This window comes from Grus americana, chromosome 1 (assembly GCF_028858705.1).
Source record: "Grus americana isolate bGruAme1 chromosome 1, bGruAme1.mat, whole genome shotgun sequence".
In the NCBI taxonomy this organism is placed as follows: Eukaryota; Metazoa; Chordata; class Aves; order Gruiformes; family Gruidae; genus Grus; species Grus americana.
Genome location: NC_072852.1, coordinates 311,443 through 329,046, shown reverse-complemented (window position 1 = coordinate 329,046; position 17,604 = coordinate 311,443). Strand labels below are relative to the sequence as shown.

The following is a 17,604-nucleotide window of genomic DNA, read 5'->3' as shown; positions in this document are numbered from 1 at the left end:
TGGTCTTCATTTCTTAGGCAAGAAGTGACATCATGGGACCACCACAGCTACAGCTGCCCGGGGGGAGAGCAATGCAAGAGGGCATCCAGCCAACACGTACCCAAGGCCTGGTCACCATTAGCATCCCTGACCCTCCGGCTGTGCCAGCTGGGGTGTCCCTGGCTGCAGAGCCCAGTAGTTTTGGTGGGGTGCCTCTCCTCCCAGAAACACCCATGCATGCAAAAGCACCATTCCTGCCACACTCCCTGTTCTCCAAACACCTAGATGGCCCGTTCTGTGCCTGCACCATTAATACTGACATATGCCTTGATCACTGCCCACGACATGTGGGACTGCAGTAGACCAAGAGTGCTTTCCACTTCACATGAGGATCCTACCAGCGAAATCCTGACCCAAAGGCATGGGTTAAAGCCAGAGACAAGGCCACGAGCCCGCGTGCAAGGTGGAGGCGTGCTGCAGCCTCTCGCTGGGGGAAGGGAAGGCGTGCTCTTCAATGCGCACCATTGTGCTTTCCAGGCATTTAGTGACTCCTCCGTGTCAGAGAATAAAGCTTCTCTTCAGCCGGCCCATCATGTGTTCCTCTGCCTCACCACCCCATGGAAAGCTGACCCCACGCTCTCCCGCAGAGCCTAGTCCAACCACATACCTTCCTGCAAGTACACATAAGCCGTGCAAGTCCATCCCTGTGTGGGCACTCTACCATGGCTCGATGGGGTCCTTCAGCTTGCACCCCCACCTAAACCACCCCAGGCTCCAGCAAGCACCATCCATTCCTGGGGAGTGCTTTGCAGCCTGGCAAGCAGGGAAGACTGAAACATCCCAAAACCTGGTATCCTCTCTGTGGTAGGCCACCATCAGTGCTCAACATGCTACCAGGGCTTTGAGCTTGCCAGCTAGACTCCAGCCTTACCTTTGTGTGGAGCTTGGCAAACTGCTTGTCATCCAGCAAAGTCTGGGTGTACACACGCCTTTTGTACCGGAACTGCAAGAGGGAAGAATGTCAGATATGAGATGAACAAAACCCACTCAGCATCAAACTGCTCTTGAGCAGCTCCAGTAAATGTCATATTGCATGAAGACATTCAGCCTGTATCTGAAAACAACAGGTACAGAATACACTGTTCTTCATAATTTGCTATAATAGTTAATTGCTTTCCTCACTAAAGAAATTCTGACCAGTTTTTCATATGAATCTGTCTGGCTTCAGCTTTTAGTGTGGGCTTTGTTCTGCTTCTTCCCAATTAATTAGGGATTTCTCTAACAACAGAACAGTTGGACAGGACAGTTCTTACACAGGTGGTCTCAAGCTGGCCTCCCTGTAAGCAGGCTGAGCTCAAAATCTCTCATTGAGGGATCTTCTGTTCTCAGATCATTTCTGCTGCTCTTTTCTGTGCCGTGCCTCTTTCCAATGTCCTTTCAAGTACACTGACTCTCGCCCACGTATTGCTCCAATACCAACCACTTCCACCCCAACCACTCCTAAAACCGACTCACTACTTGTCAGGGTACACTGAAGGATTGCAGGGTCACGTTGTGCCACAGCATCACACTGGGAATTACTGTTAGGTTTCAAAAAAATTTCTTCAGAAACTTTGTTTTCCACAGAGTCCTTCCTTTGCAAGCACTCCTTGTCCCTGTATGTTTGTCATTTGGCTGACTTAGAGCACACTTCGATGGGACCCCCACTTAGCAAATGACCTGGACAGCACAGGCGACATTGTTACATTCTCTGCCATACTTTGTGTAATAAGACTTTATCAGCAGTGATTTTACATTTACACCCAGATCCCTGGGGTAACCACATCAAGCTTGACGTTGGTCCCTAAGAAACCCCACTAGAAATACATCTGTGCAGTGATGACTGCAGTGACAATGCTTTTCATCAGATTAGTTAGCCAGTGGCACTTGTCCTACTGATGCTTTAATAGTGCTAATCCTGAACTTGAATATCACGTAGAACAAAATCAAGTACCCCCAAGTGGCTGCTACCTTTGTATAGTTATCTTTATCAAGCAGAATTACAATTTCCTTAAAGAATGAAATTGGATTTGTTTGACTAGATCTTTTTTCAATGCATGAATTGTATTCTGAGATTTTGAATTGCTACGAACTTAATCCTCCATCAACATTTCATTATTTCAGCTGGAAATGACACCAAGTTATCTTTGGACTGCAGTTACTAAACTCATCCCACTTACTTTTCAATACTGGCAAAATATTAGCACATTTTCAGTCTATCACAAACTTGTACTGCTTGGCAGATGTTTTCTCACACATCTTTTTTTTTAAATCATTCCACGGTAAAAATTGTCTTGCCCACTGATTTACAGGTGTTGGTCCTCTGCAGACACTGCCAGTGTCAGGGATCCTCTGTGCCTCCCTATGCAGTCATGCAAGCATCCTTCAGTGGCTCCTCTTCACCCCCGGCACCACATTAGAGGGTCTGCAAACGAGCTATGCTCCCAGCCTCCGCCTCCGAGCCCTGGGCAGCGCTCTGGCTGAGCCGGGGCAGCGCTGCTCTGCGGATCGCTCGCTTTCAGCTTCCTGCCCGAACGCACCGGCTCAGGTGGAGTCCCCCACTGCTGCCCTCCCAGTGCCCAGCCTTGGGGAAGGTCCTGCAGGGCTCCCAGCTGCCCCACGCTGTGCAGGCAGGGGCCAGGGCAGCGCATCAGCGAGGCAGGACTGAGAAAGGGAAGCCAGGCTACATCGGCTTTGATGCAAGAGCAATGCACGCTGCCACAGGTGCAAGGCAAAAACCTCATCCAAGCACAGTTAAGTTGTACAACTCATCAGCTGCTCAAAACTGAGCAGCAAAACTTCTGAAGAAGCGACTGAAGTGGGCAGTTGACCCTAAGCTAGTCACAACTCAACAGTTTTGCTCCAACAGCTCACCCATGGACCAGACTTGTGCGGGGAGGACACACAGGCACAAGAATTTCCAAATCCTATTGGTGTTCCAATAGGATTCTCCACTGCTCAGCTGCCATTCTTGTCAAGTTATGAAGAATCAAAATGACATACAACAAATACCCATGTCAAGTCTGCATTTAAATGTGTGTGCTAAGGTATTAAGTGTGGACATTATGCTAAATTATACAAAAACAAAGCATTAAAGCCTGTATAAGGGACATTAAGGAATTTACTACCTCATAGGTTTATTTGCAAGCATTCTTAATGTTGTTCCAAATGTTTTTGTCTACATTAAATGTTAGTTTGCTAAGAAATTGTGCTGCACTTTCTTTCCAAATTAGTCAGGATTAGTTATAATAACAGCATTCACGCTTGCATTTATAAGAGCTTGTGCAGCTTAAGCGTGTAATGCTTTCTAAATAGACTTTGTGGGTAAAATATAGCACAAGATCCCTAAATTTAGAAGTTCACGTGCAGGTAACTAGAGTCCCATTACAGCCAGTGGGGATGTCCACTGTGACAGTCAATGGAGCCCAAGAAATGCTGCAGGTCACCTTAGAATAAATACCTACATGCAATCACTTGAATCCCAGCCCAAGGCAAAACCTATATGAATGTAAATACAGAGTTAATTCAGTTAATATCTGCTCTAGTGAATTTTCTGGAACAGAAAATAGTATAGATTATCCTCCGTGCTCATCACACAAATGAGGTCCATACAGGCACAGTCATTTACTGTCAAAGCACACAGTTGCGTTCCAGTCTCTACAGTAACTGCAAATTAAATAAAATATCAAACTCAAGTCCTTCGGCCTCATATTCAAAGATCTCCCTACGATTTTCCCTCTGTATCTACGAGACTGGCTCTCCTTCTGTTACTGCAATTTCCCATGACAGTTATTTTTCAAAAAGAAATTTTGATCAACAGGGTCAGAAAACAGGGAAGCTGTTTTGCAGGGCTGTGACAGATGTGATGGAGCTCTCGAGCAGACAGTCACGAGCAACTAAAACTCAGAGGCATTTGCCTCAGCTTTCTCTCAATGAATTCTCCGAGAGTAAACATACACCCACTCAAATTTCTATACTTTCACTCCTGGAAGGGAAATGGAAGAAAAAGGGGAAGGGGACAGGGGGCATTAATATTTGTGGTCCCTACAGAGACCACAGTGGAAGGGATCACAGAAGTCGGCTACCTCCAAGTAGGGGACAGGAGTGTCTGGATTCAGGGGGTACTCCCTCAGCAGCCGCTCCTCATCCAGGAACTTCCCAGCCCTGCCGTTGAAGGCCGGCTGGAAGAGCCCGTAGTTCAGAACATCCTTCAGGCTGTGGTTCAAAGTGCAGAGGATGCGCTGCTTGGAAACCCACACTGGGACATCTGGATTCAACCGTAGACACTTCTGTGGAGAGACACAGAGGGCAGTTAGAGTCGAGCATCACCAAGGCCCTGTACCCCATAGCTGCACCCAGGAACAGTCACAGCAAGAACAAGAAGGATAAAATGGGAAAGCCACAACCTGTCCCATGTCAGTGGATTAAAGGAAGGAAAAAAAAAAAAAAAGAGTTAGAGAAGGATGAGACTTAGCAGATCCCCTGTAATGCATTTTGTGGGGCTCAAGGCAGACTCAAACCCTGTATGTTATAACATCCTGTAAGATATGAGAAGTGACAAAGAATATTTTATGGCCTAGTAACTGTGTAATAGCAAAATTTCACTTAAAAATCCCTAATAGGGTGTAAGGAGTCTGTTGACTTCTCCACCACGGAGTTCCCAGGTGTGCAAACACGGGAGGGATGGGCGCAGCACTGTGGGCGCTGGCAGGGGCCAGAGGCACCCAGCGAGGCCTTCCCCAGCGGGAGGAGGGGAGAAGAGCCCTCTGCCTCCCCGCACGGAAAATCACTTCCCCACCTCACCCTGTGACTGCAGCGGGTTTCCCTGATACTGTAAGCAGTTCCCCTCCCTCCTCAGGACCCAACTCACCAAATATTTATAGCCCATCATCCTCACGCTGTCTTTCCTACAGCTGCAACCCCCGCTGCCGCACTCCCGGTTGGCCGTGGGCTGGGGTTGTGGTGCTGGCAAAGCACGCCAGCCATGGGAACCTGCCTCTGCCAGAGCCCGCCGAGCCTCACAGCCCGGCGCAAGCGCTGCAGCACATTCACCACATCCCCTTCGCCATGGTGGCAGGGCAGCAGGCTCTTCCCAGCATCTGCTCTTGTGGGTGAGGAGCAGCAAGGCAAAGGGATGCCGTGCTGGCAGCACCAGAGGTCAGTCTCGCAACAGCCTGCCCTGTCGGCAGCCACCGTGTTCCCTCCCAGGTCCCTGGTTTTGCATTTTAGTGTGCAACTTTTCCTCATTCCCATCACTTTTTTTTTCTCCTTGTTTGTTTCTCCTCCTCCACATTTTCTGCAGGAGAGGACAGCATTTAGTCTTGTTTCAGCATTTCATTTCAAAGCCACAGCCTGTCAGCCCCGTTTAATGCTCCTGATTTTTGTGCTGGAAGGCAAAGTGAACAACCACCCTCCCTGCCTCTGCAGCACTCCCCAGCTGCTGCTTTCCCAGGCTGAGTCCTGCTCCACTCATCACATGGAGGCACTCCACACTTCTGCCCACTCTTGTTACCCCCCTAGACCACATCATCACCCTTGCAATGGGAGACTGGAGGTGCACGCTGTGTCCGAGGGATGGGTGCAGCACGGATCCACACAGCAGCACAAGCACATCGTCCATGAAGGCGTTGAAGAGTTGAGGCCTGAACACAGACATCTATCTGGATTTCCAAACAGTCAGATTGACTCGTGCTCAGCAGCACTTCCAGCGGCTGTGATGGACCCACAGTGCCACAGCTCCTGCCACCGCCACACCACATTCCCACCAGACCAGGAGAAGGACACTCACCCCGGGCACCAGAAGTAACTGCACATCCTCCCTCCCTCACCCCTTCTGCCCCACTTCCAACTGCAAAATTTAACCCCAGGTCCTGTTTCGGTCCCTTTTCCACTTAATAGAATCTGTTTGGTTCTGTGAATTAAACGGGCACTGTTTTGAAAAAATTAAACAGCTTTGCCCAGAGAGAAGCAAAGGACCCTGCCGGGGCACAGGGTGGGAGCCAGCAGAGCCCTGCATGGTGCCAGCCCACACGCCTGCACATCACCACCCGGAAAAGCCACCATGTAAGACAGAAAGCCACCAAGATGATGTTACGGGTCATTTTTCTCAGGCACAGATAACCTGCACTTGGCAGCGTGCACCTGTACTGCAAACAGAGGTCAGTGTTATCTATTTCATCACTGACCATATTAGCGAGTCGGCATGATTATCAGCTATGGCTTGTCCTGCCGCGGGTACTAAGATGCGGCCGGTTGCTGGTGTGAGAAATCAGGAGTTCAAAACCTTTGAGTAACGCCAGCTCTGCTCTCTTTCAGACCTCAGAGAGAAGTAGAACACACATCATTCTTTCAGGGAACCCATAAATAAAAAATAAACTTTGCCTATATCTTCCTACATGCTTATTCAGCCTCTAGGACTCTTCCTCACTGTCAAATTATGCTGTTCAGTATTAAAATATGTGGCTAATGGAAAAAAAGCACTGCCAGGCATGCACATGTGTACAAGCACAAGCACTGGTTGAAGGAAGGTCCTGGCATAAAAAACCACTGAATTTTATACCAAACTTTATACTGCAGAGACATACTCTGGAGACTATCAACACTTCACATTTAAGAGTGAAAACAACTTCCACCCCACAGTATGTCTCTTTCTGTCTTTAACCTGCATCAGAAATCAGAAGGAAGAAAATGCCTACTTCAGTTGTGAGGTCAAAATGCTGCACAGCCCTTTGTGAGCATAATCCAGCTACTTAAATGTCTCTTACAGCTCTGTTTCTCCAGACACCATCACACGTATTAATGACTTTCTCATATCAGAGATCCTGCAACTGAACTTGCTTATACCACTCCATGATCCAGCACAGCCACTCCAGGAGCAATCCAAAACCACAAGGCTAATCCCACAAACTCCTGCCAGGGGGGCTGCAAGAGATATTTTTGTGCAGCCTTAACTCTGAAGCCTGCAGGGATTAGCAGAAGAAAGCTGCTCTGTGCACGGGGGGGACCGGGCTCACTTTGCTCCAAGAGCCACAGCAGCAAGGGTTCCTCTGCTTTCCATCTCACAGAGGGGCACGTTGCTCTCCTCCATCTTCCTGCGTGGCAGGGATAGCAGCCTCGCCAGCTCCCACACCAGCACCAGGCTGGTGCTGGGCAGAGCAGGACTTGGCTGCCCCAGCTGCAGATGCCGTGCCAGGTGCTGATCCCATCTCCATCAGGAGGAGGGGGCTGAGCTCGGACAGCGTGGGGCACCCGCCACCACCACGCAGAGAGATCCAGCCCAGAGACAGCACTTCACAGCAGCTCACACGGGGTGCAAGCAGCTTCCAACCCTGAGGGACTGGACACACAAGTCAACATACATTTTAAAAGGAACCAAATTGCCTCGTACAGTCCCGAACCTGCAGGAGAAAGAAAGGTCTCTGCCCCTTCCTCTTGATGCTCTCCTGAAACCAGGGGCTCAGCACTGTTCAGTCCCCAGAAGACTCAGGATGGATCCCTGGGAGCTGAAGGAGGCACCTCGCGGGGAGCACACCGCGGTGGCACCAGTCCTGTGTGCCATCCGGCACGGCACGGCACCCACAGAGCCCACCTTGCAGCCAGGGCAGGCGCCCGAGCCGGCAGGCAGGCTCAGAGAAGGGCAGGGGTGGGAGCAGCTTTCAGAACAAGTTGCTCACTCTGGTGTGCAGTTACAAGCGATAATTTCTTCCATACAATTCTAAGCTCTGATCACAACAATCAAAGCCTTAGGAACAACTCCTGAAAGAAAATGGTACAGCTTCTCAACTTTTAGACAGCACGGATGACTCCTTCCTGGAGGAAGAAAGAGCTCAGAGCTCCAGATTCAATCCCCAGCAACGCACAGGATGACAGACAAGATCTATTCAAGGGCCACCCTGCAATAATGACAATAAAGAACTTACATTCAACAATCCCTTAAGAGCAAAAAAGACAGAAATTCTTCATCGAAGAGCACACAAATGAGAAAGAGTTGAAAGGAAATTAAAAGAAGCAGCTGAAAAGGTAATGTGCTTGCAGGCAGCAGGGAGTATATTTCATAATATCACATTAGAAGCTCTGAGCAAATGTACGGCAAAAATGAAAAAACAGCCTCTAAGAGGCCCCTACAGAAAGACAGAGCAGCCAAACCAACAGAGCAGAGGAATCTATCAAAAGTAGAAGATTTCCTCTAGAAAATGGGAGTTGCCTCTGAATGGGAACAGAAAAGAGCACAATCCTGCCACACCACACGCAAAATGACAATGGTATTGAAGTCATAAAAAACTAGCAAACACAGAGGAAGAGAGGAGCCCAATGGAAAGTGGGTGAGGCTGGCAAGCAATCGAGGCATGAGAGTCATCCAAGGAGGAGTCCCGGAGCTCTTCCCGTGAGGACCGGCTGCAGGACAGGCTCCTCGCCGGTTGGCATTGCAACAGATGCCAAGGCAAAGGGTCTTGCAGACAAGGAATAAAAGCTCCCCAGTAGATGCACGAGCACGGCAGATTGGAGAGCACAACGGCAAGTGGCACTGATTGCCCGTGCACGGTGCTGGGTGTGCTCTGCACCACATCGTGCACGCCCTCTCGGGAGTGGGAGCACAGCATGGGCAGGAGACGCTGATACCCAGGATCGGCTCTGCGATTCTGCCATGCTCTGGGCCCAAAGGCCTGGCCTCTGTCCACAGGCAGGAACTGCGACAAACATTTACATTGCTGAAAAATCTGCTTATTTTCTGTAGAGTCATGCATCACACCTATGAGGAGAGTCTGGAGGAAACCCACACCTACCAGAATAAGGCCGGCCTGCTTACCAATACACACGTGCATTTCCAAAATGTTTTCAGCAAGGTCCCTTGCTGCCATAAACTCAAGTGCCAGAAGCAAGAAAGCACTCTTTTGGATCCCTAACCGACAAGGAAACTAGTAAACAAAGGTGAAGGTCAACCAGGCAGGTTTCCTGACATGGGAGTTCATCAGCGGAGTCACGTGGGGCCCACGCTGGGATCTGGGCTGAAGTGATGTAGAAAGGGCTGCTATGACACTCATGAATTGGCAGCACATCCAGATCTTCTACGTCACATGCAGGTCTGGTGGCCCTGTCTTTCAGGAAACAACAGGAACAGGAAAAAGGTAAAGAAGACAAAGGTGACCAGAGGCACAGAGCGGTCTGCAGAGGACAAACGCACCACATCTGAACTCGGAGCTGGAGCAGAGCGTCCTGGAGGAGCATGCAGCATCCGCAGCACCGAGCCAGGTGCTTGCACCAAGCGAGCAGCAGCTCCTTGTAACACCAGGACTGGGACGAAGTCACAGGAACAGACGCTATGTATAAAACAAACCCCAGATAACTTTTTCACCTTCCCTTAAAAGGTTCTGTTTGTTTTTCTCCAATTATACTTTTTTTTCTTCACAGTCACTCATTTAAAGCCTATTCCCTTAAGTAGCAGTTTCAGCACCAAGCTCTTCCTGTGACCCAGGGCAGACGTCACTGCAGCATGTGAAATCCCGCGGGATCCTCCTGGCCTCACTCGCACGTCATAGGGAGAAGGGATCAGAGCCACAAGACAGCCCTGAGCAGGACTCTCCCAGAGCACTCCCACCAGCAACCTCTCAAACCCACCACCTTCCTGCGGGGCAGAGGCTGGGCAGCGAGCAGCAGCCCCCATGTGCAGACAGCCCCAGGCCAGGGACCATGGGACAGTTTGAACATCACCGTTACAGCTGGTTTCCCTTCACGACCATGGTCCAGGGAAGGAGCTGGGCTCTGCAGGGTCTCCACTCTGTGTTTTAGTGGAGGAGAGGAAAAAACAACACAAGCTTTCTGTGTGCTGGATGCTGGTGAAAGGCAAACTGAGACCAGCGTAGAAAGCAAGTTGTGTATGCTGGCAAGACAACAGGAATTTCTGGGCTTAGATCACCTCCTGAGGAAAGCTCTGGCCCTGCCATCCGCTGTGCTAAACACCACGCTGGGAGAGGCTGCCTCCACCAAAAGGAAACAAGATAAAGAGCAGGAGGGAGGTTCTCAGCTCCCAGCAGGAAAGCGCCCGGTGCACGAGCCCTTCTTGCAGAGTTACGTGCTGCAGATAACAAAGTATTTTGGTTTTACGGGTTTTCCAGCAAAACGGTTGCGGCTTATGAGCCAGTCTGGAAGGATGTTGCTCACTGTTGTATCATCCCCCGGAATCCACCACCTGAGACAGGAAGCGATCCAGTTACTTCTATTTAAAAAACAGGAGTCCAAGAGCCCCCTTATCACAACTCTTCAGTAGTACTGACAGTGACAACCAGCCCCATCCTATAGTCCCACCAGTCAGTGCTTTCAGAGGAGCAGCTGCCTCTGATATAAACGCAGCTTGAAATGAATGTTTAAAGAGATTCAGCTCCTGATTAACTCTAAGTGACTGGTTCAGGCAAAGCCTCCCTCTTACATAGAGCTACCACAGCTTTATTATTAGCCACCTGCATGGAAAGGGCTGCCGAAGAGCAAAATCGTCGACCGGTTTCATCCAACTGCTGAACTCCTCATACGGAAAAGACAGCACAGAGGGAAATGCAAAAGTGTTGGACCTGTAAATCAAGCTGATCACACCAAAGAGCCCAAGACAGGTTAAAGAGATGACTGTTATCTTCAGTAACCTGGGAATGTTTCCTGTTTGGCTTATTGCAACAACACAACCACCAACCCTCCTCCCCCCCCCAAAAAAAACCCCCAAAAAACAAAACAAAACAAAAAAAAACCCAACCAAACAAAAAAAATCCACCTGTGTCTAACTTGTGATCACATGGAAAATGAGGACGTGGGAAGCTCTAGCTCTACCTAGGGCTGAAAAAAACAATGTAGTGCAAAGCTGCTTCTGGAGAAGAGGGAGTAAGATCTTCTGTTCATCCAGCATCAAGACTGATACATGTTAGATAGATAGATAGGTCCTAATAAACACATGCAAAAGAGATACAGAACTTCTCAGTATAAAGGAGCAAATTAAATCAAGTTTGACTAGAGAATGAAAGAAACCAGTGAAAACACCATACTGTAGTTGCCTTCGTAGCACATATTCAGCATGCCCTCTGATTCAGCAAATTCAAAGCCAAGAGGGCCCGTAAGATCATCTTGTCAGAGCAATGTATCACTGCCCCATAAGTTTCAACCAGTAACTCCCATAGTGGACTAAATTACTTGACTGTGGCTAACAGATTCCTGAAAAGCATCCAACTTGAGTCTAAAAACATCACAATGGAAACCATGTTCCCTCCTTAGATAAATTAATAAGCAAATACTCATCCTCAATGAAAAAAGGTACGTCTTAGTTCTCATTTGATTTCCATCGTTTAAACTTCCAATACAATCATTATTTCTTGTTATATCCTTCTCCATGATACTGAATAGCTCTTTAGTACTCAGTTTCTTGCTACATCGGTAGCCCCATTTAACACTGTCACCTCTCAGTCTTGGTAAGGGTGAGCAGAAGAGGCTGATGTTCATAAATGGTAGTGCATTTTCTCCAGATCTCAAATAATTTCTGTTGCGCTTTTCAGCACCCTCTTTAATTTTAAATACACTTTTTAAAGTGCAGAATTCAGAGCCAGAGGCAATATTCCAGCATCTGTCTCCCAGCTGTCATATGCAGCTATAAAATATTGTCCTCACCTCAACTCACTATCCCCTTGCTTCCATCTCCAGGCATCACATTAGGGCTTTTCACTAATAAAGCACATGGCAGTTTAGGTTCAGTTTACTTTGACCACTCCATTCCTTTCAGAAAGTCAAACCCCACATCCTTTCCAGTATACACTCCCTGTTTTCTATATTGGGCATTAGTCCTTAATATTCTGCATATTAATTAATTAAAAGATAATTTATTTTGATGGGCCCAGGTATAATTTGTTCTACATGTGTATTAAAAAAAAAAAAGAAAAAGAAAAAAAAAGAGAAGATGGGGATGCAGCCTCTAACAACCCTAAACCAGCAGTTGTTGAAACGGGAGGAGCAGGTGGGAATGGAGTGCAGAAAGTGGCCAGACTTCGTGCATTCCCTGAACAGCACGTCCTTCGGCCGCTGCTAGAGACGGATACTGGGTCAGACAGACCACTGATTTGGCCCAGTGGGGCTTTTCTGTGCTCTTATTTAGGGCACCTATGCTCACATCTTTATTCATAACTCCACTACTGCTTTTAGTTATATGAAAAAATTGTCAGTGGAAGTAACATATTTACTCCTGTTTCTGTATATTTATACTTAGCACATTGCAAACCAGGCATTTCTAACATAGCCTAACAACCTGATCCATAAAGATCCTATCAATCAATTCATAAGGTTGTTAATGTAAGAACTCAGGGGTTAATGTTTAGGTCCTTGTGGATCTTTATGATCCTTATGATCCAAAAGGGACTAAATTTCTTATGTTAACCCCTGAGTCCCTTTCCAGCGTTGAGGCAGTTTAGCCTATTCCACAGGCATTAAAGTAGTTCATGTTTCTCGCTTTAATGCGCCTTCTTTTGCATCGTCAACACTGATTCTTGTCCATTGGGCTTTTATGCTTGTGTTACTGATTAGGCCCCCCTGAACCTCCTCTCTGGGCTTGGCCTGTTGCAGATATCTCTGTGCAGCTGAACAGCTTTCCCAGGGAGGAGAGCGAAAGGCCTCCCCTGCACTGACAGCCGAGCAAGAGATGTGCCGTGGAGGGCAGGCAGGCACAACCAGGTTGTTTTCACTTCTCTCCTATGGAGACAGGCTGAGAGAGTTGGGGTTGTTCAGCCTGGAGAAGAGAAGGCTCCGCGGAGACCTTAGAGCCCCTTCCAGTCCCTGCAGGGGCTCCAGGAAAGCTGGAGAGGGGCTGGTGCCAAGGGCAGGGAGTGACAGGCCAAGGGGAATGGCCTGAAGCTGCAGGAGGGCAGATGGAGATGGGATGTGAGGCAGAAATCCTTCCCTGTGAGGGTGCTGAGGCCCTGGCACAGGGTGCCCAGAGAAGCTGTGGCTGCCCCTGGCTCCCTGGCAGTGTTCAAGGCCAGGTTGGATGGGGCTTTGGGCAACCTGGGCTAGTGGAGGGTGTCCCTGCCCATGGCAGGGGTGGCACTGGATGGGCTGGGAGGTCCCTTCCCACCCAAACCAGTCTGGGATTCTATGATTCACGACAGAGTCCCACAGGACTTGTGCCAATGCCTGTGCTACTCATGGGTCTGGGATGACCTGGGAAGGTGAGCAGAACTGTGAGCCAACACCTAAGGTACCAGGCATAGTAAAACTGAGAGCCAACTGCAAAACCCAGCAGAAGGACCTCACAGAGCCAACGGCTGAGGAATAGAGCAGATCAGGCCCATGCAAGTTAAATGCTAACGATGACAGGCCCCGAGCTGGCTATTGCCTGACTGTAGTCGGCAGTCCTGTGACCCCACCGCAGCAATGCTCAGCAGGTGCCTGACAGAACAGCAGGGACCGAAGGAACAGAAAGTGCCACCACATCGCTGTGTGAGCCCCTGGTATGCCTGTGTCCTCAAGGTCACCTGCAGTCCCGGCTCCCCTTTCACAAAGGCCATACCAGAAGTGGAAAACGTGCAGACAAGGGAGAAAAGATCAATGGTCTGGAGCGGCATCTGTGTGAGACTCAACTAAATAGACAAGACTTTTCAGTCTGGGAAAGAGAAGACTGAGAAGGAATATGACAAAACCAAAAGTGGCACGGAAAAGATAAACAGGTATTACGTCCCTGGGAACTGATGCAAACACCGCAAGACAAGGTGACAGATAGGACATCTTCATTAGACACACTTGCGCTGATCTGCTCAACAGCATGCTGCTGGGCTCTGGCAATCGACTCCAAATTGGTCTCCCAGGTACCTTCACTTGCATAGTCATAACCACAAATCAGCACGGTGTGCATCATTGGGCATTTGGCTTAGCCAGTCAGAGCACCCTACCCAGATCTGACTCTAATTGCAGCAATAAATCTTGGGTTAGAGTTTACTACCACTCTTTTCTTCAAAGCTACAGCTTCTCCCATCTTACATTAACCTATACCCCCTCTGCCTTGAGGTCTCAACAACCAGTCTAATTTTGTGGCTGGATCCTTTTTGAGACTTGAGACTCCAAGACTTTGCACATACACCTTGTTTGTTACAATTGGATCATTTCTGTTAAATTACACTAACTCCTACCCACCAGCAGCAAAGTCTCCTTCAAAACAAAACTTGGGAGGGTATTAAGTGAGACTAGTAGAGTCTAAAGCAGGACAAAGAATTGGTATTTCTTTACAAACTGGCATGTGTTCCCTGTGGAGCTCCAGACCAGCAAGTCACAGGCTCATGCCAGGAAAAATCGTCCTGGAGAAAGCTGGTCTGGCTCAGAGCAGGCAGCTACTCAGGGCTGTGGCCGGGCGAGTGCTGAGCATCTCCAAGGATGGAGACCCCACGACCTCTCGGGGCCCCTGTTGGTGTCCGACCTCCCTCTGGTGACGTTCCCTCCAGCCCCGACTGTCCCGAGGCCCCCCCGGTATCCCGCCACACTACTGCAGCATCCGTCCTGCGATGGTGAGCCCAGCCTGGCCCCAGTATCCCGACGGGTCCCGCCAGCACTGAGCGGAGGGCAGCAATCCCTGCCCTCACCCCGCTGGCCGCCTTCGGCCATCACCACCTGGGATCCCCCAGGCCTTTTTGGGGAAGCCGCATGGGGCGGCTGCAGCCCACAGGCAGGACCTGGCACTGGTCCCGGCCAAGCCCCACCAGTCCCTGTTGGCCCGTTTCTCCAGCCTGGGGAGGTCCCGCCGATGAGCGGCCCTGCCCTCCCACCTGTCGGCTGCTCCCGAGGCTGGTGGCAGGGATCTCCCTCCCATCGTCCCGGTGGTGGATGAAGGTACCAAAAGGGACCGGCCCCCGTGTCCATCCCTGAGGAATGGGCTCATACCCAGCCACCAGCTGGACTCTGTATGGCCCATCACCACGCCTTGAGCCTGGTGGTCCAGCCAGCTTTCCACCCACCTCGTTGTCCACCTGCCCAAACCATCCCTGTCCCCTTTAGCAATAAGGATGCTACGGGAGACCACACTGAACTCCTCCCCAAGATCGAGGCTGGCAACCTTTCCTGCGCTAGTTCCCTGCAGCTTCCTTTTTCCCCACCCTTGATGAGAGCACTAAGAGCCTATATGCATTCAAAACATAATACTACAATTTCCTGGAAAAGACACCAGTTGGGGGTTATCAGAGAACCCACCTCTGGCCCAGGGAGCCCTAAGCCAACTGCTGATCTTGGCTGGAAGGGTCCCCTGGGGAGGCGTCACTCTGTGCATGTCCCTTGCCTCACCCCTCCAGGGTTTATCCTTACCCTTTCGGGAGCAACAGTTCTGCCTGTCGCTCCAGACAGGACCCTGGTGGACCCTCGTGGTCTGATCTGGTGTCACCACACTCACATCTGCCTGCTTGCTACATTCGTCTTCAAATCGTTAATGCTCTGTGGGTGTTTTCCCTCCTGCCCTTCAGCATTCTGCCGAACTCTCCTGAAGGCAAGAATCCATCATTTGTTCGTGCTTTCCCATGCCGATCTCTTTGCCTGGACTTGGTGCGTTGCAACTCTTCTGCTCTCCACATGTAACTCCTACAGCCCTTTCAGAAGCGTATCCATCAAGCTGTTTGGAAGTTTTGATAAATCCCATCAGGCAGCTTTCTTGTATGCATTCTCTCTTATTAAAGAATTAAAATAGACTAGGAAGACATGGTCTTCTGAAAATGCAATGGTTAAATCTCATCAGAAATTATTTTCCAGCTGATAAATTTTCCTGTTTTCCATTAACAGTATAACTACTATACCACATATATGTTCATCATTCTTTAGCTCTCCACATTGACACTAAGGCTTTTGCTAAAGAGGGCTTCAACAGCTCCTTCTTGCTAATCTCTTTTCCCTGATATAATAACTGTTTTGAGTGAAAAGAAAATGCACATTATTACTACCTACTCATCTGCTCCATACTTAAAATTTCTTCAGTAATTACCTACTGTTTTGTTTTTTTAAATCAGTTTGCTTCAGCACTCACCTGCTGATCCATTCTTTTGTGAAACTTCCCCAATACCTTACGCTGTTAATTCGGTTTGTTTCTTCGCCTCACTTACTGCCTCCTTGCACGGCTCTGCCCCGAGCTCCAGATGCTCGAAAGGGACCGTACTCCTGCGGGCTGAGGTGCGTGGTGCTCGGGCTGGCACCTCACTGCTCTCCGCCATCACTGAGGCCCCAGATAAGGGGCTGTCGTGGCCGGGGGTCCCGGCACCGGTGACTCTGCAGGTGCTGTCACACAACCCTTTTGGCCGAGCTGCGCTGCCAAGGGGCTGCCGCCCCCAGCTGCCTTCCCACCCCTTGCAAAGAAGCACCCCAACAGCCAGGTGAGCAGCGAGGCTTGCAGCAGTGCCAGCCGGCGAGCCAAATGAGACGCTGGAAGAGGCACGCTCCTCTACTCAGTGGCTTTTAATTAAAAAAAAAATAATGACAATGTTGATAAATTTATTAACCACTCCTCTGATGATCAATTCAGCCAGTATTTGTCCAACATGCGGAGCCTTGGCAGCCTCCCAACAGCAACCCGAAAGCTTGACTGTTCCCAGGCAACCACAGCCTCCAGGTTCACACAGGACAATTTTACAGTATTACTATGCTTTCAATAAAAATTCTGCCGTACAAAGGACTTTCAAGTTGTCAAATAAACTAAAGTTAATATTAAGTTAAATAGTATTAGGAGGGCCGATACTGACTGCCTTACTTCCATATTTTATCCAGTTTAAAAAATTTGCATTTTTCTTCTATTAGCATCTGCAGAGTTTGCAGGCTGCTGCATTTAAGTACTGCAGATTCCTTTGGGTCTATATGGAAATTTATATTACACCTCCCACAGTAAACAAAGACCCTGAAGCAGGATGCAATTACTTTGGTCACAACGGCACAAAAAGTAGGAAAAATTCTAAACCAACACAGCAAAGAAGATGACAACAACTGAACGTGTCCATGCAGTAAGAATCTAGGGAAACATAGTGGGCTAAAAATGGTCTAACAACCATATAAAAATTACAACTTCTTGGTGTTAAGAAAGGCTTCTCAGCAAGAAAAAAATGGTGACTAACCATGAAAAATCTTATCCATACATTCACTTTGGCCTAATGCAAACTAAAACAAGGATATCAATTAAACAAACACTGTTGAAACTCTAAGGAGAAGATGCAGAGCTTTCATCAACATCACTAAGAAGGAAAAGGAAGATTTCAACAGAAGTATGAACATTAACAGAGAAAAAAAATATCAAAAGTATGCATTACTTCATTTCTAAGTTTTTTTTTGTTATCAAATTCAAGGCCAGGTTGGACAGGACTTAAAGCAACCTGATCTAGTGAAAGATGTCCCTGCTCATTGCATGGGGGTGGACTAGATGATCTTTCAAAGTCCCTTCCAACCCAAACCATTCTGTGATTCTATGATTCTAAATAAAACATTTCACAAAGCATTGTACGTTGCTACAAACATCCATAATTTACAATGACAAGTCCATCCTGAAGCACGTGCCCTAATTCCAGCCACCTACTATATATTAGTATTTAGCAGTACCAGCAGGTGAGCTAGCCC

The 17,604-nt window shown here is 48.7% G+C and overlaps 1 protein-coding gene across 9 annotated transcripts in view; it reads right to left on the bottom strand.

The window, feature by feature from the left end:
* The window catches only part of SHANK3 (SH3 and multiple ankyrin repeat domains 3), a 383,466-nt gene that overhangs the window by 314,415 nt on the left and 51,447 nt on the right, over positions 1–17,604 (bottom strand). For all 9 annotated transcript variants that reach the window (XR_008574833.1, XR_008574834.1, XM_054811562.1 and 6 more), the window contains exons 4-5: positions 4,104–4,307; positions 911–982 (exon numbers count right to left, since the gene is read on the bottom strand). Coding sequence is in view for 7 of the 9 variants with exons in the window: in XM_054811562.1 (XP_054667537.1) it covers positions 911–982; positions 4,104–4,307 (276 nt within the window). In the remaining 2 variants the exon portion in view is untranslated. The remainder of the gene's footprint in view (positions 1–910; positions 983–4,103; positions 4,308–17,604) is intronic.